This window comes from Liolophura sinensis, chromosome 1 (assembly GCF_032854445.1).
Source record: "Liolophura sinensis isolate JHLJ2023 chromosome 1, CUHK_Ljap_v2, whole genome shotgun sequence".
Taxonomy (NCBI): Eukaryota; Metazoa; Mollusca; class Polyplacophora; order Chitonida; family Chitonidae; genus Liolophura; species Liolophura sinensis.
The window spans coordinates 10,124,050-10,148,476 of NC_088295.1; the positions used below are offsets into that span (position 1 = coordinate 10,124,050).

Here is a 24,427-nt window from a genome sequence, read left to right on the forward strand (position 1 = left end):
AACCTGGCGGAGAATGGAAAACTCCCCGCACTCTCCTGCAGTAGCCATAGACAGAAAGGTGGTAAATACGCCACACAAGAAAAACTCATCAGCAGTATACAATGGCAATCACATAAATTCTCACACCATCTACTTCAGTATAATTGTCATCTATATAATTGCTGCAAAAAGTGAGATGGACCAAAGTGGATTTTCATTAAGTGGTGTGTCAATGCGGTTCTGTAACTTTAGCAGTAAATAACAGTATCTTGTGGCATCACATCATCGGTAACGTCATTTACGAAGACATAGAAGTATTGTAGATGTACGTAATAGAAGCTTGGAATACCTAAAAGGATGCGAATAAAGCCTTCAGCCGTACCATACTGGAGATAGCTGAGCTATAAGTGAGATCATCATCATTCATAATTATATGTGGACGAAGCATTCCCCACCCTGATTCCTTTGCATTGTTTTAATATTATTGTATGCTAAATGTGATGACAACACAGCATTTTTAGTAATTCTAGACCACTAACATCTAATTGTTAATTACAATAACATCCCTGTATTTTTATACCTAACTCTGTTTAAGCCACGGTGGTAGGGGGCATGTAATTTGCTGCCGTTTAAGCATTTACATGAACAGTTAGAATAAACCATGACGGAGGTAAATTGACAAGAGACCGTATTTCACCGGTTACGTGTGACCACTCGTCGCTGCTCTCGTTTTAGTCTCTAAGCTGTACGTCTTTAATTATAATTACTATACATGATGATACAGTGGGGAGTGTAAACCTTTAGTGGAATGATTCAGTTTTGCAGGGAACCTTTATGAGCAGAAGTGGAATCTCGTCCACGAGTTAAACACTGCTATTTCAGTATTATCTAAGAGAGAATATTAAGGTTGTCCGGCGCATAACCAACTTTCGCAAAGCCAGGCCCATAAATCTAAACATCGCGGACGTTACTAATCCACTATAATGTTGCTGCTTCCCATTTAAATCACAAAGGCTTACACAAAATTGGCCAAATATAAACGACATCTTTAACGACTTGTGATAACTTGTATTCCATGAACATAATTACACACTGGCGGTATGAGGGTAAGAAGGACCGGAAGCAAGAGAGGCAGCGCTAATCCCTAACACTATTAACGTTCAGGAGAAAACAAGATCCTCCTTTTTTGCGATAATTCAATCTGACTTGCCCGATGGTGTTCAGCCAGAAAATCTGCATTTGCATACATCTTCAATTACCCTGGTCAAAGCGATGTGATGATTTACTTTGCGAAAAACCATGGTTTGGACTCGGGGGAAAGAAAGGAATATGGCCACTGTGCCAATTACTTTCTGCTTCACCTTTCCGAATTTCCTTTTAAGCACAAAAAGGTGAAGACGTATTGGACACCCGGAGCACCGCGGAATCTGCCCGAGTATTAAGGCTAGTCCATCGCTTCTGTGAGATGGCTGCTTCCTTTCCAAGCCTCACCACATAACGACTGGATATTACCCCAAAGGCGCTTTGCTCACCCAGTATTAACCACGGCGCCACCAGTTTCCTCTAATGAAGATCTGTTTCCAGATCGACCCTGCTGTACTACTACTATAGCAGAAACTTCGAATTCTGCCACAGATATTGGCCCGCGGACGCCAAAGGCGTCACACAGTCCCATGTCGTCATACATCACCTCAGCACACCCAGTGTTCACTTATAACCGCCTCTTCTTTTCTAACTCAATACTGCGGACATCTGTTTGACGGGACGCTCAAACATACCCGGGATTCTATCCTGCAAATACCCTCAGCTCTGCACACTCCCCCATGACCCCAAATATGACCTAATCATTAGTTTGCATTGATATATTCATAGAAATGCCCCTGGTTTGTCCACCCGGCATAACTTCGATAATTTCTGGATGGTCTCATACCTAATTGATACCGAGTCCCTCACGGGTCGCCAGCCACTGGCAGGATTGTGGTACAGCCACAATAATACACTGGCACCCTGACCACAATATAGGCTCTCCCACTCGGACAGACACTGACGAAATTAATTACCCTAATGTAATCCATACTAATCCAATACAGGTCCATGCTAATGAAATACAGTTATAGTGTATGCTGTACAGTAAGTGTATGATTCGCAAAACGACATCCAGAGAACATTGAGGAAACCAGCCCCAGTGAATACTACTGCAAGTAATTATCCAATTGCGAGCAGCTGTCACAACACAGACAAAAACAAAACAGTAAAAGAAAGCACTGGCACAGATTCTGCACCCATCACTATTACTTACAACTATGTCTTGTATTACTGACTTTAGCAAGGTTTGCATGAAAAAAGACACATAGCAAGAATATCTCATTTGCTTATGTGGAAAGGCTATGTTGGTGATCCCAATTTTTGAACGTTAAGCATGTGACACCAATGAAAAAAAAAGATGTAACTTACTTTCTGAGCAATGTCATATAAATAATACTGCCAGTAGAAAATGTTAAAACATGTAGTCTCAGCTACATGTAAATGTATTTCGGAGACTTTGATGAATCAATGGGCTCAAGTTTGGTTCTCAGCATATGCACAAGATCACATCCAACAAACGGGGTCAAAGGCCAATGCAGCTCAGGCTTGTTTGGCTCTGGCTGCTTTGGCTCTGGTTAGTTTAGCGCTGGCTGGTTTGGCTCTGGCTTCCAGTCAAGATGATTGCCTCGCATCATGTCTATAGTGTGGTCACTGACATATCAGTGAAAAACTTTTCAGTACATTTGCAAATCACAAATCACATAAATAAACAAATTAAATGTATTTCCTTTCGCAGGGATTTTATTCTTGTATATTATATCAGCCTTTTTTCATTGGTGACTTCATCAATTTATTCCAAGGCAATGAACACATTCCCGGTGTCCTTCTCACTTCCTGAACAATTTAACCAAAATGATACTGTTCAGTTTTCATGACAACACTGTCAGTGTATCTCTAACATGCTGTTTTTCCAGTTCAGGATGGCACAGTCTGGTTATCTCTTACATGGTGTTTTCCCCAGTTCAGGATTTTATTGTCAGTGTATCTCTAACATGCTGTTTTTCCAGTTCAAGATGGCAGAGTCTGGGTATCTCTCCCATGATGTTGCCCCAGTTCAGGATGGCACAGTCAGGGTATCTGTCACATGGTGTTTTCCAATTCAGGATGGCACTGCCTTAACATCTCACACAGTGTTTTCCAGTTCAAGGTGGCACAATCTGGTTATCTCTCACATGGTGTTTTCCAGTTCAGGATGGCACAATCTGGTTATCTCTCATATGGTGTTTTTTTTCCAGTTCAGGATGACACTGCTTGGGTATCTCTCATTTGGTCTTTCCCAGATCAGAATGGCACAGTCTGGGTATCTCTCACATGGGGCTTTTCCCCCCCCAAGCAGTTTTTCCAGCTCAAGTTGACCCTGCCTGTTTATCCCTTACATGTTTCTTAACATTCCAGCTCAGACAGACAGCACCTGGGTATCCCTTAAATGGTTTATCATTCCAGCTCAGGTTGACATTGCGTGGGTATCCCTTATATGGTTTATCATTCCAGCTCAGGTTTATCATTCCAGCTCAGGTTGACATTGCGTGGGTATCCCTTATATGGTTTATCATTCCAGCTCAGGTTGACATTGCGTGGGTATCCCTTACATGGTTTATCATTCCAGCTCAGGTTGACATTGCGTGGGTACCCCTTATATGGTTTTAACATTCCAGCTCAGGTTTATCATTCCAGCTCAGGTTGACATTGCGTGGGTACCCCTTATATGGTTTTAACATTCCAGCTCAGGTTTATCATTCCAGCTCAGGTTGACATTGCGTGGGTACCCCTTATATGGTTTTAACATTCCAGCTCAGGTTTATCATTCCAGCTCAGGTTGACATTGCGTGGGTATCCCTTACATGGTTTTAACATTCCAGTTCATGATGACACTGAGTTTGGCAGCTGTATCACCGAACACTTTGAGAGGGAAGGGAGAAATCCTGTTTTCACCACAGGCTGAACTAAGAGGGACTGAATAATTTGGTCATGTAGTACAAACCCTGATCCAGATGTAGACTTCACACAGAAGGAACAGCTTACTGAGTGACCAAGAAGAGTCCAGTCATGGAGAGCTGTAGCACAGTCTGACATGCAAAGCTTTTGGTCTGACCCAAACACATTGAAGTAGTCCACACCCCTGGGATCTGTGACTGCCCAGGAGAGCCAAGCCTTCTTCACACAGGACTTTCCTTTCGCACTGCCACCTGTGACCTCAGGGCAGGGGGTGAATGTTAACTGCTTTACAGCAGGAAAGTCCTCCTGACAGCTGCTCAGTGGGAGAATCTGTGAAAACAAGAAACCTGCCATAAAAATTTGAACCAGAATTTAGATATCTATGTGCAGATAATCAGTAAACATGCTGTAAATTAGCATCATTATTGTATTCACTGCACACTTTTGGTGTTTCTGTCCTAATAAAAATGATCATTCAAAGTCATCTTGGCCAATTAAGAAAAAAACAAAAAACACTGTATACTTGGTCTCTTTGGTGTCTTATTGACAAAGCAAATGGAATTCTACTGTTTACACATTTCTGTGGAGGTGTGACAACAGGCATAGATTAAAGTAAACCTGGCTTAAATTTATTTGTCTTTGATACCTTATTTATACTGTTAGAGGCTGGCACTGATATTTTGTTCCCATTCTACTTTTCCCCAGTTCTTATCCTTCTTCCTTCCCTCTTTAGTGGTAACAGTAATGAGCACTTCATCACAGCAGCCTAACCTGCTTTATGGTGACCCCTTACCTGTAACATCCCTAATAAGGCAGCCACGTGACCTCCCTCTATACTCTGTATCCCTACACCTACGCTTTCTATGACTGTCTTGGCATCTGGCTTGTTAAACAGGAAATAACTGAAAGATAAAAGAAAAATGAAATTGAAACTGGAACACTCTTTCTAAGTGACTGCCCTGATTCAAGTTTGATGTAAACATTACCAGTAAAGTACCATTAATACTGATTGTAAGTGACTCTCTCTGAACCAGTGGTATTCCGGTTTCAGTGAGCTCTGATGCTTATGTGGGTAGACAATACTGTCTTACAACTACAGTGTATTGCTTGTATGGTTGACAATAAGCAGTCGACAGCGGTCGATATCTGTATGTCACACGTGGGAACGTCTGTCAGTAGCTTACAGTAGTTTACATCGATAAACCAAGGTTTCCTCCACCCAAAAAGCTGACCACCATACAATAAATGAAAACTTCTTCAGCATGGCATAAACAAATACACTACACTGCACCTTGTTTTCCATCCATCTTTTTCGGGCTGACACTTCCCCAATACAGGGAGAATAACTTGGAGCTGCTCACTGCTGAGTGGATGACACAAAACAACATCACTCTCCATTGTTGTTGGTTTTTCCCTGGACTGTGATAAAGGTACCAGATTGAAAGTCTGCTGAACATTTCCCTTCCTCATGCTCATTTCCAAGAAAACTTCACAGTCTGTTGTCTCAGATTTCCAGGATAATGACACAATGATGGATTCAGCCAGCTCAATGTTTGTTTGAAATAAGCTGTGAAACAGAAAAGGCACCATTTCTAACTTCAAACCCTGTAAAAGACAGCTATACACTAGAGAGTAAAAGTTAATCTGTGTATTTGCCCTTCTTTTCTTTTCAAAGCAGACAATATTTAATGGACTATTGATAGCTAAAATTACTTGTGCTTTCACTTTATACTTGTATCATTTCTCCCTAATACATTATGTTCAGCAGGATAGGTTTACCTTTATGATGATACATGTAGCACTAAACATTAATATGTTGTCTTCTTGTAACATTTACAGCAGGTGTGCAAACTATCAGGTGAAGAGAAGTGGTTCTTCCATTGTCGGAGAACAATTCCCTCGCCCGGGAAGCTAATCACTATCATCTACATGAGCATTATATAAGTAAATATATAAATAAATATTCATTATCTAAACAACTTACTTGTAACACTTGCTGCACCTGGCATCTGTCATGTGACAGTCTAGTCTCAAACAACTGCCTCCACGGAAAGCGTTTTCAGTACAAAGGGAGGCAACTACCACATTCGCTTGCTTATGGGCTAAATTATCCCCCTTGAACTCCTCACAGCCTTCGGGCAACTGCAGACTTTGAAGTCCCAAGTTAAACCAAGGTTTAGCTGACATTTTCTACAACAAACATTTCATGAATAATCAGAAATGCTCCTTAATTTAATGTGACAATATACAAAAAAGGTATTATAAAACAGTGAATACAAAAAGAATCATCCGGTTTTTTTTCTGTAAAGTTGCAAATGTTTTAAATTTACAATACCAACAATGTCTTAATGTATTGCAGAAAAAGTGATTAAAAGGATAAACTTCACCCTCAAATTTTCCAAAACTTGATAAACCCATTTCAAACTATAAACTTTTATCAAAATTTCATTTTTGAATGGACAACCATTAGAAATGCCGATTTACAAATATTTGAATAAATGGACTCACTCTGTTGATAACCCTAAAAACCATCATTTACAAAAACAATTGTGGGTCAACCAATTTATAAAATTTTGTGAAAGTGGACACAGACAAAAGGCCTGTGACCACTTACGTCACATGACTGATGGGTTAATGGTTGTGGTTTTATTTGAGGGAGAGGGGAGATGTTGTGGTATGTACATGGCTAGTTACCATGATCCTGATTAGATAACAAGACTTAATCCTCTATCAAATGGATATCAACTGAAGTGTATAAATCCAGTTACCTGACCATTGAGGAAGTATGCCTTTCCAAAGCCTTGACAAAAATGACTGCAGACAGGGAGGTCCGTAAGGCACCTGGTATGGCAACAGTCCTCCAGCATTTTCCAAAACCTGTAGCAAACAGAAAGCGTAAGAAATGGCCATGACTATAGAAATGAAACATTACCGGGGTAAGGTATGGTAAATACCCTGTATTCAAATAAGGGTTCAATCAGAAATGTTTTAGACTTTGTCACACCTGTCAATATATGGCTTCAAATCTAAAATAGCTAACTTGCATGTTTTTTTTTTAATTATAAGTAATTTATTTAGGGCTAAAAATAACACTTTTATTCAGATAATAATTTTTTTCAAGGTTAAAACACTGATACTAAATGAGGGACAGGACGTTTGATAACTCACTTGTTATTATTGGCAGTGAAGTCCTCCTTAGGTAAACATTGATATGTCCATCCCTGAGCAAACAAGGCCAGAGACAGATCACGGGCACGAGCTGCTTCAACTGCCTGAAAATATTAAAGATCAATCACATGCAAACTTACAACATCTTTGAGATAACAATACACGGAGTTTACTCACATGTAAAGTTTTTATATATGCCAGCATATTTCTACAACTAGCACTAAATCATAAAGTCTATGAGGCTACTACTTTTAATTTTTATTGCAAATTTTTTTCAGTCACGGAATGGAAAGATTTCTATAAAATTGCCCCCCCCCCCCCCCAATATATATATTAATCATGAAACTACAAGCATATGGTACATGTGAGAGTAAGACAGATTTAGCTGCTAAAATATACAGTAATAAAGTGACAACTTGTAATAGACATGTATGTTTGTGGAAAACTGAAAGTCTGTGACTTTCGTAAGGAACGTAATAAATTCCCACTTGGAGGTACGTACTTTTGTAAATTTCATGTACTCTCATTCCTAAGGTCATAGTTTACCTCTGTATGTCAAGGTCTTGCATGTATTTCATGCAAAGAAATGTTAGTCATAATTAAACTTAGCATTTATGCAGGCAATAATCATGTCACATGCAATCGTGTGCTATCGAGTGCGTTTTTCTTATTATTGTTTATGTTTAGTTTTTTGTATAAAAACTGTCACTTAAAAGTTAATTCGGTAATGAAAATAATGTTTTCCTGCAGTTAGAAGATGGAAATACAGCTGTTTGAGTTTGTTATATTCATTCAAGCCTAGTCGTGCAGTTTGAATGTATGGTAGCCCGTTTGGAACATATATCTGGAGTTGTAGGTGATTGTTTCACGAATTTAAGTTCGCTGATAAATTCACATGGACAGTTATCATTTAATATGATAAATGTCGAGGATAAGTGTATTCATAAAATTACTTTGTCTATAACTATAAAAGACATGCGGTAACATAAACGCACCTGAAATATGTTGTGTAACAGTACAGCGTTTGTTAATGTAATGGCAATTCACCCATGTAAAAACAGTTAAGCGATTATGTATTCGAGTCGTAATGTAAACTATGGACGATCGATAGCGCTATACTGTTATGACATTAAGCACAGCATCATGATTATAGAAGATCAACAGTGACATGCTGTTGTTATATTAGGTCAAGTTGTTAATTATGGAAGCGTAACTGTAGCACCCGGTCAACACGCACCGACCGGCCGACGTACTGTACGCGATGCTTCACATAAGGTTTTGTTTAATGTAATAAATTCCTACTTGCAGGTATTTCCTGCATGTCCTGGAGACTTCAGTCGGCGTTGATTACTTACTTCCAATGAAGAGCTCCACTAGATCCTTGACAAACAGGTTAAACTCTCGAGTTATTATTTTTATATTTTAGATTTTTCAAATCTATTTTTCACATATTTCATAGCATGTGATTTGCATGTTAACTGGACCTTTTATTTGTGTAAATGTTGTAAATACGTAGGTGGACTTCACAAAACCGATGTTGGTATTCACATTCCTAAATATTGTCAAAATGCTGAAATGAGAGATTCCATGTGTTATACAATAAACTACATGTGCGAATTAATGAGACTTACCTCTGTAGTATTGAACCCCCCTCCGCCCCTGCACCCCCTGCCAAACACATCCACCCCCACCCACACATCCCATGGACGTCCCCTAGCCTCTGCAAAGGCTTTAGACTGTGCCAAGTTGTCATCTGTCCAGGTATAGTTCAGGAAGATTCCATCACAGATGTCAAAATACAGACTGAAGGGAAACAAAGGCAGAGACAAGAGAATCAACGTAACCTTCACCACACTTTTCTTCAGCATGACCTGCTGGGTTTAATATGCATGTTGGTGTTCTACCACATTGTACGTGGTACACTGTACCACTACTGATAAGGTGTGGTACACACTGATGACAGTCATCACATTACACTAGATGGTACTGATGGTATTGTCAAAATATATTGATAAGACTTTTTACACACGACACAAGCAAAGTCAAGAATAAGAGATCAATCTTAGACTTCTTTTATTTCATATAAAATGCTGAAACTGAATTCTAAACAAAAGTGTTTTTTTTTAGGGGGGTGGGGGCTTTCCTTTTTAGTTATAATACATGTAGGTGGTTTGCAATGACAGCCATCTTTGGGGTAAAATTGCGTAATGCGCACTGGGTGTTTCTCGATAGAGACGTCATAAGCTGGGCAGAGGCCCATGACTGGTAAGGGCATACAATGGACAATATACACAAACTTACCTCAAAGATGGCTGCCATTGCAAACCATCTACTGCACTGTATCTTGCGATACATGTAACTGATAAGCAAGTCATATATCATTGTGAGAGGAAAACTCATTCTGCCCTCTATATAACAGGGAATAGATGCACCATACCCATTAGTGTAGCAAGGCTGTAGTTAATAAGAATATGTTTTAGCTATCACCACTACCCAAACTTTTTGTTGCCCTATATTGTAGATTGAAGAGGAAATTTATTTCTTTCTTTATTTTATATTTATTTATTTATTTGATTGATGTTTTATGCTGTACTCAAGAATATTTCACTTATACAACGGCGACAAGAATTATGGTGGCAGGAAACTGGGCAGAGTCCAGGGCAAACCCACAACCATCCACAGGTTACTAGCAGACCTTCCCATGTACGGCCAGAGAGGAAGCTAGCCTAAGTTGCACTTGAACTCACAGCGACCACATTGGTCAGAGGCTCCTGGGTCATTACGCTGCGCTTGCACGCTAATCAACTGAGCCACGAAGGCCCCCGACACCGATATACATCAGTGATAAGTTCATTAACACAAGACTTCCAGGGTCAAAAGTCTCATTCTTCACACACAACACCCCACCAACAGTAGGCAAACCTGCACTAATGTCATCAGGTAATTTGATCACAATTTATAGTGAGGATGTTGCTCAGGAAAGACATCAAACTTTAATGTACAAGTAAACTCATAACTGAATGTTTACATTTCATACAATCTTGATTACCAACACCTTTAGCTCCAACAGTTTTTTTCATGATAAAAGATGTTGCGCAATCTCACCTGTTCCGGTCATTGAGCGCATTTTGCCATTCTAGTTCCCCAGTACTGGTGACACTATCGTACCAGATGACTGTCCCATGGGGCAGAGAAGACCGTGTGCTCTCTGTTAGTTTCTCCACAAACTTTACCAGCAGATCTATCTTAGACGTCTACAACAAAAACATCAGGTAACCATAAACTTACAATTTGTTTGCATAAGTCATTAATTTTTATTTCCACATGTCATAATTTCTATTTAACATCCTGCGAGTAAATACCAGTATCTTGAAAGAGCAAGACTAAATTTAAATTTTTAGAAGAAAACAAAAACTCTAATTCTAATTCTATATATTGTTATATTCCACCTGAAGATTTGAACTTTCATTCTATTTTCAGATTTTCTTATTAAATACCTCTTCTTGAACTTCTCACCAGTTAAAACTACCACTTCAGGTTAATCATACATGAATTCTCCATCTAGAGTGCTCCTGTCATATCACATTTGCACACTTCTACACGTGTGAATACGAGAAGATATTAAAATAGTTGGTACAGTTCATCCTCCACTTTTCTTGACGAATGTTTATAATAGGGCAGTATAGAGACAGTTAAAATGGTAACACCACCCCCCCCCCCCCCCACCTCCCCACTACCTATTCTGTGTTTTCAACGAGTCCTAAGGCTCCCCAGGCACACTTTCACAACTTTCAGAACTCCTTAGAGCCCTCCCTCACCAACCCCTCCTATACACCCATACACTGTGACACATGTAATAAGCAAGCCTAATCTTAGATTCCTCCCCCTCCCCCACACACTATGACACCTGTAATAAGTTGGGCTAAGCTTAGATGCCTCCTCCCCACATACATCTATACACTGTGACACCTGCAATAAGCAAGCCTAAGCTTAGATCCCCCCTCCCTCACACACCCATACATTATGACACCCATAATAAGCAAGCCTAAGCTTAGATCCCCCCCGTCCCTCACACACCCATACATTATGACACCCATAATAAGCAAACCTAAGCTTAGATCCCCCCCGTCCCTCACACACCCATACATTATGACACCCATAATAAGCAAACCTAGGTTTAGATCCCCCCTCCCTCACACGCCCATACATTATGACACCCATAATAAGCAAGCCTAAGCTTAGATCCCCCCCTCCCTCACATACCCATACACTATGGCACCCATAATAAGCAAACCTAAGCTTAGATCCCCCCTCCCTCACACATTATGACACCCATAATAAGCAAGCCTAAGCTTAGATCCCCCCCTCCCTCACACACCCATACATTATGACACCCATAATAAGCAAACCTAAGCTTAGATCCCTCCCTCACACACCCATACACTATGACACCCATAATAAGCAAACCTAAGCTTAGATCCCCCCTCCCTCACACACCCATACATTATTACACCCATAATAAGCAAACCTAAGTTTAGATCCCCCCCCCCTCCCTCACCCATTATGACACCCGTAATAAGCAAGCCTAAGCTTAGATTCCTCCGTTTCCTCCACACACCCATACACTATGACATCTGTGTAATAAGTAAGCCTAAGTTTAGATTCCTCCGTTTCCTCCACACACCCATACAATGTGACACCTGTGTAATAAGTAAGCCTAAGTTTAGATCGCTCCTCCCCCCATCTACATACCCATACACTGTGACATCTGTAATAATTAAGTCTAACCTTAAATCCCTGCTCCTCCCAAGGCACACCCAAACACTGTAACACCTGTAATAAGCAAGCCTAAGCTTAGATTCCTTCGTCTCCTCCACACACCCATACATTGTGACACCTGTAATAAGCAAGCCTACCTTGAGATCCTCCCTCCCCCCACATACACTATGACACCTGTAATAAGTAAGCTTAAGCTTAGATCCCTCCTCCACCCACACACCCATAAAACCTGTAACTCACAGATCTACAATACTCACCCCCAAAAAACCTACACTGACACGTAGTATATTAGATACCCCTTTGATCATTAGGTCTTGTGCACAGAGTCTAACCTTAGATCCCCCCTCCTCTCCCTACACACCCATTATATAACACCTATAACAAGCAAGCCTAAGCTTTGATTCTCCTGTCTCCTCCACACACCCATTCACTGTTACACCCGTAGTAAATAATTCTAGCATTAGTTCCCCTCCCCTACACACCCATTCACTGTGACACCTGTAATAAATAAGTCTAACCTTTCATCGCCCTCCCCCCACACACCCATACACTGTGGCACCTGTAATAAATAAGTCTAACCTCAGATCCCCTCTCCCCCACACACTCATACACTGTGACACCTGTAATAAACAAGTCTAACCTTAGATTCCCCTCCCCCACACACTCATACACTATGACACCTGTGATAAATAAGTCTAACCTTAGATCTCCCCCTCCCCCACACACCCATAGCACATGTAACAAGCAAGCCTAAGCATTGATTCTTCCGTCTCCTCCACACACCCATACACTGTGACACCTATAATAAATAAGTCTAATCTCAGATCCCCTCTCCCCCACACTCATACACTGTGTGACACCTGTAATAAATAAGTCTAACCGCAGATCCCCCTCCCCCACACACCCATAACACATGTAATAAGCAAGCCTAAGCTTTGATTCTCCTGTCTCCTCCACACACCCATTCACTGTTACACCCGTAGTAAATAATTCTAGCCTTAGTTCCCCTCCCCTACACACCCATACACTGTGACACCTGTAATAAATAAATCTAACCTTAAATCCCCTCTCCCTCACACACCCATACACAATGACACCTGTTATAAATAAATCTAACATTAGATCCCTCCTTTCCCACACACATGCACTATGATACCCGTAATAAGCAAGCCAAAGCTTCGTCCCCTCTCCCAGATACACCCATACACTGTGACACCTGTAATTAGCAAGCTTACGTTTTGATTCATCCTCTTAATGATCTACAATACTCACCCCTAAAACCTACACTCACATGTAGTATATTAGATACCCCTTTGATCATTAGGTCTTGTGGACAGAGTCTAACCTAAGATCCTCCCTCCTCTCCCTACACACCCATTATATAACGCCTGTAACAAGCAAGCCTAAGCATTGATTCTCCTGTCTCCTCCACACACCCATACACTGTGACACCTGTAATAAATAAGTCTAATCTCAGATCCCCTCTCCCCACACACTCATACACTGTGTGACACCTGTAATAAATACGTCTAACCTTAGATTCCCCTCCCCCACACACCCATAACACATGTAACAAGCAAGCCTAAGCTTTGATTCTCCCGTCTCCTCCACACACCCATTCACTGTTACACCCGTAGTAAATAATTCTAGCCTTAGTTCCCCTCCCCTACACACCCATACACTGTGACACCTGTAATAAATAAATCTAACCTTAAATCCCCTCTCCCTCACACACCCATACACAATGACACCTGTTATAAATAAATCTAACATTAGATCCCTCCTTTCCCACACACATGCACTATGATACCTGTAATAAGCAAGCCAAAGCTTCGTCCCCTCTCCCAGACACACCCATACACTGTGACACCTGTAATTAGCAAGCTTACGTTTTGATTCATCCTCTTAATGATCTACAATACTCACCCCTAAAACTTACACTCACATGTAGTATATTAGATATCCCTTTGATCATTAGGTCTTGTGGACAGAGTCTAACCTAAGATCCTCCCTCCTCTCCCTACACACCCGTTATATAACGCCTGTAACAAGCAAGCCTAAGCTTTGATTCTCCTGTCTCCTCCACACACCCTTTCACTGTGACACTTGTAATAAATAAGTTTAGCCTTAGATCCCCCTCCCCCACACACCCATACACTGTGACACCTGTAATGAGTAAGTCTAACCATAGATCCCCCCTCCCCCACACACCCATACACTGTGACACCTGTAATGAGTACGTCTAACCATAGATCCCCCTCCCCCACACACCCATAACACATGTAACAAGCAAGCCTAAGCTTTGATTCTTCCGTCTCCTCCACACACCCATTCACTGTGACACCCGTAGTAAATAAGTCTAGCCTTAGATCCCCTTCCCCCACACACCCATACACTGTGATACCTGTAATGAGTAAGTCTAGCCTTAGATCCCCCTCCCCCACACACCCATACACTGTGACACCTGTAATGAGTAAGTCTAACCATAGATCCCCCTCCCCCACACACCCATACACTGTGACACCTGTAATGAGTAAGTCTAACCATAGATCCCCCCTCCCCCACACACCCATACACTGTGACACCTGTAATTAGCAAGCCTAAGCTTTGATTCCTCCCCTCCCAAAGATTTACAATACTCTCTAAAACCTGTAATAAGAGATGATCATCAAACTGAAAACATGCAGTATATTAGATACCCCTTTGATTATCAGGTCTTGTGGACAGAGTTCAAATCTGAGAGGTAGACTCTCAATGACGTACACCCACCTCTATTTTATTTTCTATATTAATTAACCAGCCATCAAAGTTGTAATACTGAGCTATGGCTGTCATCTTCTCCACAGCAGTAGTTATGGTCTGTTCTGAGCTGAGAAGAGTCGCCATCTTCTCAGCTCCATCCTCCCACTCTGTGATAAATGTACCTGATAAACAAAATCAAGACCTATCATCCCCCCAATCTGTGATATACATACCTGTTATATGTAAAAGAAATTAACAACCATTATCCTCTTACTGAGAAGAATAAATGTAAATACAGGCAAAATGAACACAAATCATCCTCCCACTAATAAACATAAACATATTAACAGGCCATGTGACCTACCATTTCCCCACTAATAAACATAAACATATTAACAGGCCATGTGACCTACCATTCCCCCACTAATAAACATAAACACATTAACAGGCCATGTGACTTACCATTCGCCCACTAATAAACGTAAACATATTAAAAGGCCATGTGACCTACCATTCCTCCACTAATAAACATAAACCCCCACTAATAAACATAAATATACTAACAGGCCATGTGACCTACAATTCTCCCACTAATAAACATAAATATACTAACAGGCCATGCGACTTACCATTCCCCCACTAATAAACATAAATATACTAACAGGCCATGTGACCAACCATTCCCCCACTAATAAACATAAACATATTAACAGGCCATGTGACTTACCATTCCCCCACTAATAAACATAAACATATTAACACACCATGTGACCTACCATTCTCCCACTAATAAACATAAACATATTACCACACCATGTGACTTACCATTCCCCCACTAATAAACGTAAACATATTAACACACCATGTGACCTACCATTCCCCCACTAATAAACATAAACATATTAACAGGCCATGTGACCTACCATTCCACCACTAATAAACATAAACATATTAACAGGCCATGTGACCTACCATTCCCCCACTAATAAACATAAACATATTAACAGGCTATGTGACCTACCATTCCCCCACTAATAAACATAAACATATTAACAGGCCATGTGACCTACCATTCCCCCACTAATAAACATAAACATATTAACAGGCCATGTGACCTACCATTCTCCCACTAATAAACATAAACATATTAACAGGCCATGTGACCTACCATTCCCCCACTAATAAACATAAACATATTAACACACCATGTGACCTACCATTCCCTCAATAATAAACATAAACATACTAACAGGCTATGTGACCTACCTTTCCCCCACTAATAAACATAAACATACTAACAGGCTATGTGACCTACCTTTCCCCCACTAATAAACATAAACATATTAACAGGCCATGTGACCTACCATTCCCCCACTAATAAACATAAACATATTAACACGCCATGCGACTTACCATTCCCTCAATAATAACCATTCCCTCAATAATAAACATAAACATATTAACACACCATGTGACCTACCATTCTCCCACTAATAAACATAAACATATTAACAGACAATATGAACATGACCATCCTCCCACTAATAAATATGAACAAATTCACCGACAGGATGAACACTGATCTTCCTCCAATCAATAAAAGTCTCCTATTCACCGGCTAGGATGAACACCCTACATCCTCCCCCTGATAATCGTAAACATATTACCCATCCTCGCAATCACTGATAAACATACCTGGTAAACGTAAACTAAATTAACACCTATCATCCTCCTACTGATAAACATGAACAGAGCAATACCATCCATGCTCCCAATAATAGATGTAAAGGTATCCACAGAGAAGATGAACCTAGCATTCTGCCACTAATCAAAGTAATCCTATCCACAGACAAGATGAACACCTCCAGTGATAAATGTCAATGTTCATGTAATCACAGACAAGATGAACACCTCCAGTGATAAATGTCAATGTTCATGTAATCACAGACAAGATGAACACCTCCAGTGATAAATGTCAATGTTCATGTAATCACAGACAAGATGAACACCTCCAGTGATAAATGTCAATGTTCATGTAATCACAGACAAGATGAACACCTCCAGTGATAAATCTAAATGTTCATGTAATCACAGACAATACCAATACCTACCATTCTCCCAATCTATGACAAACACATCCGATAAGCATCAATAAAATGAATATCTGTCAGCCTCTCACTTTGTAATAAACATACCTAATAGGCTAATGTAGAAAACACATCTACCATATATCACCACGAACATTCTCTCACTCTGTGACAAATATACATGTTAAATGTTACACAACAGAGAAAATGGAAACCTAACATTTACTTGTTAGAAATAAACATAAGCAAAAATTAAATGTATGCACTGGTTATTTATTTATCTATCTGATTGGTGTTATACTCTGTACTCAAGAAAATTTTACTTATACACACGTGTGACAGGCAGAGAAAACCTACAACCATTCGCAGGTTGTTGACAGACCTTACCAAGTATGGCTGGAGAGGAAGCCAGCATGAGCTGTACTTTAACTCACAGCAACCGCAATGGCTACTTGGTCACTGCACCACCCGGCGCACTAACCACCTCAGTATGCACTGTTTGCACCAATACAAAAGCAACAACAAATCTACAATGAACATGTATTTGATTTATTTGGCTGTTGCTTAATGACATACATTCAAGCAGTTTCCACTGACAGGATAGTGACCAGTTTTATGGAAGGAGGAAACCCTAGGAAAATCACTGACCCATGGCAAGTTACTGATAAACTTTCCCACAGACATGTACAATGAATATATCAATTAAACAAACAAACAAACAAACAAACAAAAACAGCACTGACTGAAGATGACATGAAGATGACTTACCTAGGACCTTGACCCCATGTTTGTGAGCTGCAGTCAGCCAGCCTGAGGGAGGGATTGTGATGAACCTGTGGCTGAAGTAGATGAAGGTGTCAACCTGCCACCAGTGATAAAACCTGTAACATTCTTCATCAGGCGACACCACACCCTGGACAAATCTGTGGACAAACACATGTTTGTAGTTTATTTAATTATTTCATGTACTCAAGAATACTTCCCTTATACGATGACATCCTCTCATTTATGGTGAGAGGAAAAGAAGTTTTCTATGTGATTGTAAAATGTGAGCCAAGTGTCACCACAATACTTGTACATGATATAGCCATAATGTGAACAAAATTAGTTTTATTGTGGTTTATATTTGTAGGTTCTGAACTTGTCAATTATGCCATAGCATACAGAGTGAAATGATAGAGTAAGTTAATTCCTCTGCTACACCTTCCTCCTTCCCCTACCCCAGCTTTACAGAAAACAGCCGGCCGCAGAGTTGCATGCTACACCTTCCTCCATCCCCTTCCCCAGCTTTACAGAAAACAGATGGTCGCGAAGCTGCATGCTACACCTTTCTCCATCCCCTACCCCAGCTTTACAGAAAACAGCCGGCCGCAGAGCTGCATGCTACACTTTTCTCCATACCTTACCCCAGCTTTATAGAAAACAGCCGGCCGCAGAGCTGCATGCTACACCTTCCTCCATCACCTACCCCAGTTTTACAGAAAACAGATGGTTGCGAAGCTGCATGCTACACCTTCCTCCATCCCCTACCCCAGCTTTACAGAAAACAGCCGGCCGCAGAGCTGCATGCTACACCTTCCTCCATCCCCTACCCCAGCTTTATAGAAAACAGCCAGCCGCAGAGCTGCATGCTACACCTTCCTCCATCACCTACCCCAGCTTTACAGAAAACAGCCGGCCGCAGAGCTGCATGCTACACCTTCCTCCATCCCCTGCCCCAGCTTTACAGAAAACAGCCAGCCGCAGAGCTGCATGCTACACCTTTCTCCATCCCCTACCCCAACTTTATAGAAAACAGCCGGCCGCAGAGCTGCATGCTACACCTTCCTCCATCCCCTACCCCAGCTTTATAGAAAACAGCCAGCCGCAGAGCTGCATGCTACACCTTTCTCCATCACCTACCCCAGTTTTACAGAAAACAGATGGTCGCGAAGCTGCATGCTACACCTTTCTCCATCCCCTACCCCAGCTTTACAGAAAACAGCCGGCCGCAGAGCTGCATGCTACACCTTCCTCCTTCCCCTACCCCAGCCTAACAGAAAACAGTCGGCCGCAGAGCTGCATGCTACACCTTCCTCCTTCCCCTACCCCAGCCTAACAGAAATCAGCGGCCAGCAGAGCTGCATGCTACACCTTTCTCCACCCCTACCCCAGCCTAACAGAAAACAGCCGGCCGCAAAGCTGCATGCCAATGTAACATGATGATATATAAACCCTATCTAGATGTACCTGGGAGCTTGGGTGAATTTCCCTTCCAGCGGTAGAAGATTGCTGGTTCAAATACCCAGCTGGTAAGCCTTGTCACACTGATACCTACCTGTCCTCCAGGTAACCACCCGATAAGTCATGACATATTAAAGTGCTTGGGGCAGAACGCCGTTTGGGGGCACCCCTTAGCAGTGTTATGGACACACAAGCAGCATCTCTGCCAGGCTCCCATTCTAACAAGGCCTCTAGTGTATCCAGGGGCTGAATGACCGGGTCACCACTTTCATCCCAGCCTGAAACAAATTAATAAATTTAATATAGTGTTTGAACAGCATTGTTTTAAAGTAAACTGCAGAAATCATAAGGGTGGAGGAAACCAATGTGATGGAGAAAGCCGACACATTGACAGATTGCTGACAATTACAGCCCTTAATAGGGCACCACAGCCATGCCAAGAGCTGGATTAGAACTAGCAACCTGAATGCAGCCTTAAACCATTGTGCCAGTCAGTGCGGAAGGCAATTATAAATAAATGCAACTCAGAGAGTGCAGATGAAGTTTACCCAAAAGAAAAAAAATACATAAATAAAAAAAATACTTTAACAGTATTTAATGCAATTAGTTTTTCAACCTTTTAAGAGTCAAATCATACTATACATATATACATACGTAGCTAAATAGGCCAACGTGTAGGCCAACACATATCTGTTTCATATATATACTTGTACTACCCATAATTCCTCAACCTTTTTGCTTTTGGCAGAACAATTTTCAGTGCAATTTATGCACATTTATAATTTGATTTTGTAGACAGAACTACATTGTCAGGGCTTCACAAAAAGTATAATTGTGTCAGTCAACACAGAAAAATACATTCTGAATGTGCGTAAATAAACACCTTGTGCGAAAAGGTTGAAGAATTACAGTACACATTGTGAGCTCATATTCAGTTCTGATGACAGCTGCCGTACGCCGGTCTACTGTATCCATGACCTAAAATTAAACTGAATGAAGCGTAAGAAGTAATGATCGTATATTCTGATCGTTTGCTTCTGCTCTACGCAGCCAACATACACTGTGCAAATTGAGATCGGTGCTGTTTTTCTGCCATATTTCAGGCGCATGATCCACGCCGGCCGATTTCGGTTCTTGTTGACTTCCGCAAGTCATACTACACCGTCTCGGGACTCTCCGTCAAACATCGGCAATTTACGCCTGTTAGCGATAGACAGATTCGCGGCACCTTCTCTCGATATTATAGCCTCGTCTAGTTGCTCCTCACTTGGGAAGAACAGAGAAAAAGATATTACCTTTCGCTCTGCAAAACATGTCGTTTAAAATGATATCGCATTTCAAGTGCACGTGTATTTAGTGTATTTCACGAAGTGATCTAGGTGAAAATGTAGGCTTAGGCCTATACATAGGCCTATAACGGTATATGCCAAATAATATAGGAAATTTAGAGATTACGGAAGTTTTGTGGTAAGTATTGGACAATGTCAAATTTCGTAAAGGGGTTATGAGTATAGACAGCAAGCCTACATACTGACCTCTAGAGGTCCACACGCTTTCAGTCAGATCGTGTATGCCCCTATATACGATCGTGTACATTTTATTTATTTATTTATTTGACTCCGGTTTTACTCAAGAATATTTCACTAATACGACAGTGGCCAGCATTATAGTCATTAGTGGAAGGGAAGCGGACAGAGCCTAGTGGAAACCCACGATCATCCGCAGGTTGCTGGAGGACCTTCTCACGTACGGCCAGAGAGGAAGCCAGCATGAGCTGGACTTGAACTCACAGCGACCGCATTGGTGAGAAGCTCCTGGGTCATTAGGCTGCCCTAGCGCGCTAACCAACTTAATCACAGAGCCCCCCCCCCCCCCCCCAGTCGTGTACATGTAGGTCTATTTTCACCTATAGGGCTATATCGCCAGCGGAAAAATGGGATACAAAAGCACGAAACAGGCCAGCCAGCGAAAACATAGACTAGATGAATGGATCGCCTAAAAATGTCACATAAGTACCTTCCAAAAAAATAGTCTTGTCTAACAGAATGTCTTGTCTCAGAGACGCGAGAATGTATTCGGTTATTCCAGCAGATTATAATGTTACAATAACAGAATACATAAAATACCAACAGACTTTCTGTTACAATTAACAAATTTCCAGACTACAGTTTGGAGTGTAAACAGACTACATATTGGACGTTTGTGGAAATGGGCTATAGGGCACTAGGCAAAACAATATATATAGTGCAAACCTGATGATTTTATTTAGTTTTCCAGTATTACAGCATGGGTCCTCCGTGGCCGAGGGGTTAGCGTGCTTGGACTAGTGCCGCACGATGACTCAAGAGCCTCTCACCCGTGCGAACGCTTGTGAGATCAAGTTTTAACCTTCAGTGATATAGCCATTAATTACATAAAACTAATCGTTTTATAGTCTTATAAATGATTTCCCATTAACCGAATCGAATCATGCATTAGAATATTAAAAGATCATCGGAATAGTTTATGTGACGAAGGCCAGGTTTTACACTGCATGTGATGAACAGCGTTATCTTGCTGGAACAGCCGTTTATACACAGGCATACAGGCACGTGATATTTCTAGATTTGGTCCAGAATTGCGCAATGCTCACACACAATTTTTTTTCCTATATTCTGGCCAATCAGGAAACCTGTTATAGGCCGTTACGTTTACCGAGTATTCCCCTCGGAAATAACTTTCCTATATGATGTACTTTACTTAGACTGTCATATGTGCAAGTTTAAGTAATGACTATTGTGAAATCAATTTAAAGTGAAATTTATGAGAATGTGATAGGTGGGGTTTAGATGAAGAATGTTTGTCAGAATCCTTACAGAGAAGAAGTGTGGCTGTCCGCAATACTCTCCAGTTCCCTCCATGAATCCATCAGCCAGACCGCCATCATATAATTAAAGAATTCTTGAGAATGCCTTTAAATACCAACCAAATAAATAAATAAATATGGAATTTTTTAAAATCAGTTTTACGTGAATTTTCATGGCTTTTTCGTTCTGAGATACATCGCTCTATATGTATACTACCTAGGTTCAGGTGTCGATTCCATGCATGCATGAGGGGTCAAGACTTAAAACCTCGATATATTACGAAGTTTATATAGCCCTTTATGTTATGTTATTTATTTACTGATACACAACAGTGGGCAACAACATGGTGGGAGGAAACCGGTGGTCCTATATGTGTAGAGGTTCGAATATTTACATGTATCGCACGTTTTATGCATTTTCCAAATTTAAATCATACGGTCTAAAAAGCGTTAATTTAAATTATATTTCAAATTTTTACTGGCTTTCTGCAATGCATATGTCTACATGGAATTGTTCTTATATAAAGCCTGCAATGTTTTTAGGGATGCCCCGAGTCGTCATCGGTGATACCACTGAAAAGTTTACCTCAAAGAATGTAATCCCACTTTTATTGTAGGTCCCTAAAAGGGTAGATCCAATCGTCAGGCATAGGCCCTCTTATGTACAGGGGGTCTACATATATATTCAATATTATTGTTATCATTGTTATTTTATTAACCATCCAACGCATAATGGGCGAAGTTTACACATACATAGTGAGTGAAAATCCGTGAGTAATTCCCGCATATATGCATTATAGATTGTGACCGGAACACGCAGACACAAAATCCACATAGTAGTATATACATTTACGTATGGTATACACAAATTGTGACCACGTACATCTGCAAAACAACAGTGCATATACCAGCATTAAACACCACGTAAGATTACTTCGGTTTCGATATATAATTAAATTTTGGAGAAAATATGAAAAATACCTAAAGTTTAGATAAAAGAGTGCGAATAGTTAGCTGTAAATGTTGTCTTCAGTATTTTTTTTATTTTATTTTTTTTTATTTTTTTATTTTTTTTTTTTATTTTTTGATTTTTGTTTGAAGAGAAAAAAGACGCAATTTTGATAAAGTAGGTATTTTCTTGGTACATAATGTTATAAATGAGGATGTAACACATGTTTAATATATACATGTATTTGCACTAGAATTTGGTCTTTTCAGCTAACAATTGTGTTCAACCTGGATTTTGATCACATTTATATTTTTAACATAGCAATGAATATTATTATAATTCACATTAAACGCATCAAATATATTAAACGGTATAAAGAACAAATTTACATTCAAATAAATCCATCAGACATGCAGCATGTCCTTAATTATTTATAGAACATTATGATGCAAAGACAATATATACCAATATATATACTCTATATGGTACAATAGGTTTACCCATCATACAAAATTATTTTCAAATGCCTTTTTCTCCTGAAAGAAAAAAATCGAAAAAAAAAATATATAAAATGGCATATTTGCAAGTTTTCATGCTCTTTCATCTGATTTTGGCACCATTTTTGTATTTTATGTTTTCTTCTCCTTTAATGTCATCATATGTACATAGCCTGTACCGTGTCCAAGTCAAAGTACACAGCATATCACAGCAGCTTGTGTAAAGCTTCTAAGTGCATGGAGTGTAATATATGCGTGCTATGTGTATTAAAATAACTATAGCACATGCATGCACCAGTAAACTTAGCGACATATAGGTGTACTTTCAAGGCAAGAATATTAAATATTAATTATAACCATTTGTCCATAAATCATGTCAGACGCTTTGTTGTGCAATGATGATTTTGATATCCCATTAAAATTCCTTCATTTCCCTTTGAAGACCAATTCGGGTGACAACTACAATAACAGGTATGTGTATAAGCTCGTTATAGGTGCCCTTTAGCTTACGGTGCCCACTTAACAGAAATCTGTAGAGCTTACATGTATATGTAGTAGATGACAAGACAATACCCCTTGTTTTTTTCTTTACTTTTTCACCGTGCGTGTTGAATGGGATCGAATGCAAGCTGCCTCTATATCCGTGGCATGTAAAGCGATGCAGACCAGTGTGCCTTGAGAAGCGGGCACAAACATAACAAAATGCCACAGTCATTTATGTGAAAAACCATGCAGATTTGCGAGAGTATACATATGGTCAAGTTGGTGAGAATTTGTTTTTAGATTTTATAAAGTTTTATTTATATATACTCATATATTCAATAATTCTTTGTAATCATTTACATAATCTACAATGTGTAATTACGAACTGTTAATCTTAATTACGTATTGCTGTTTGGGATTGTTTGTTACGTAATCGTAAACTTCAAAGTAAACGTTGAGAGTAGATAATTATTGTTCTGTACTTACGGTAATGACATAAAGGCCAATTTTCACATGTACCGTGTTACCCGTGCCACGCAGTCAGGATCGTTGAAATCTGACCGCTTCGGTGGCCTAATGGTTAGAGCGTCTGCCTCGAAGTCGGGAGACCCGGGATCAAACTCGGTTGGGGTCCTCAAAGATTTTGAAAATGGCA

General features: G+C 40.3%; 1 protein-coding gene across 1 annotated transcript; it reads right to left on the reverse strand.

The window, feature by feature from the left end:
• Nucleotides 1-3,650: 3,650 nt before the first annotated feature.
• LOC135474416 (cytosolic endo-beta-N-acetylglucosaminidase-like) lies at nt 3,651-20,615 on the reverse strand. Its single transcript, XM_064754177.1, has 12 exons — nt 20,058-20,615; nt 19,093-19,276; nt 17,544-17,698; nt 14,716-14,870; nt 10,273-10,421; nt 8,799-8,970; nt 7,168-7,271; nt 6,768-6,876; nt 5,984-6,189; nt 5,291-5,566; nt 4,793-4,901; nt 3,651-4,329 (listed from the first exon to the last, which is right to left on the reverse strand). The coding sequence occupies exons 1-12, from the start codon at nt 20,092-20,094 to the stop codon at nt 3,925-3,927; spliced, it is 2,061 nt and encodes a 686-aa protein (XP_064610247.1). The 5' UTR covers nt 20,095-20,615; the 3' UTR covers nt 3,651-3,924.
• Nucleotides 20,616-24,427: the final 3,812 nt, after the last annotated feature.

Excerpts from the sequence above, each read along its gene's own strand:
- LOC135474416 (XM_064754177.1), bottom strand. The coding sequence starts at position 20,094 with ATGGCAGAAAAACAGCACCGATCTCAATTTGCACAGT. Across the intron at positions 5,567-5,983 it reads AGGTGCAGCAAGTGTTACAA|CTTATTTCAAACAAACATTG; the intron begins GTAAGTTGTTTA and ends TCTGTTTCACAG. Across the intron at positions 4,330-4,792 it reads CCTTATTAGGGATGTTACAG|ATTCTCCCACTGAGCAGCTG; the intron begins GTAAGGGGTCAC and ends TTGTTTTCACAG.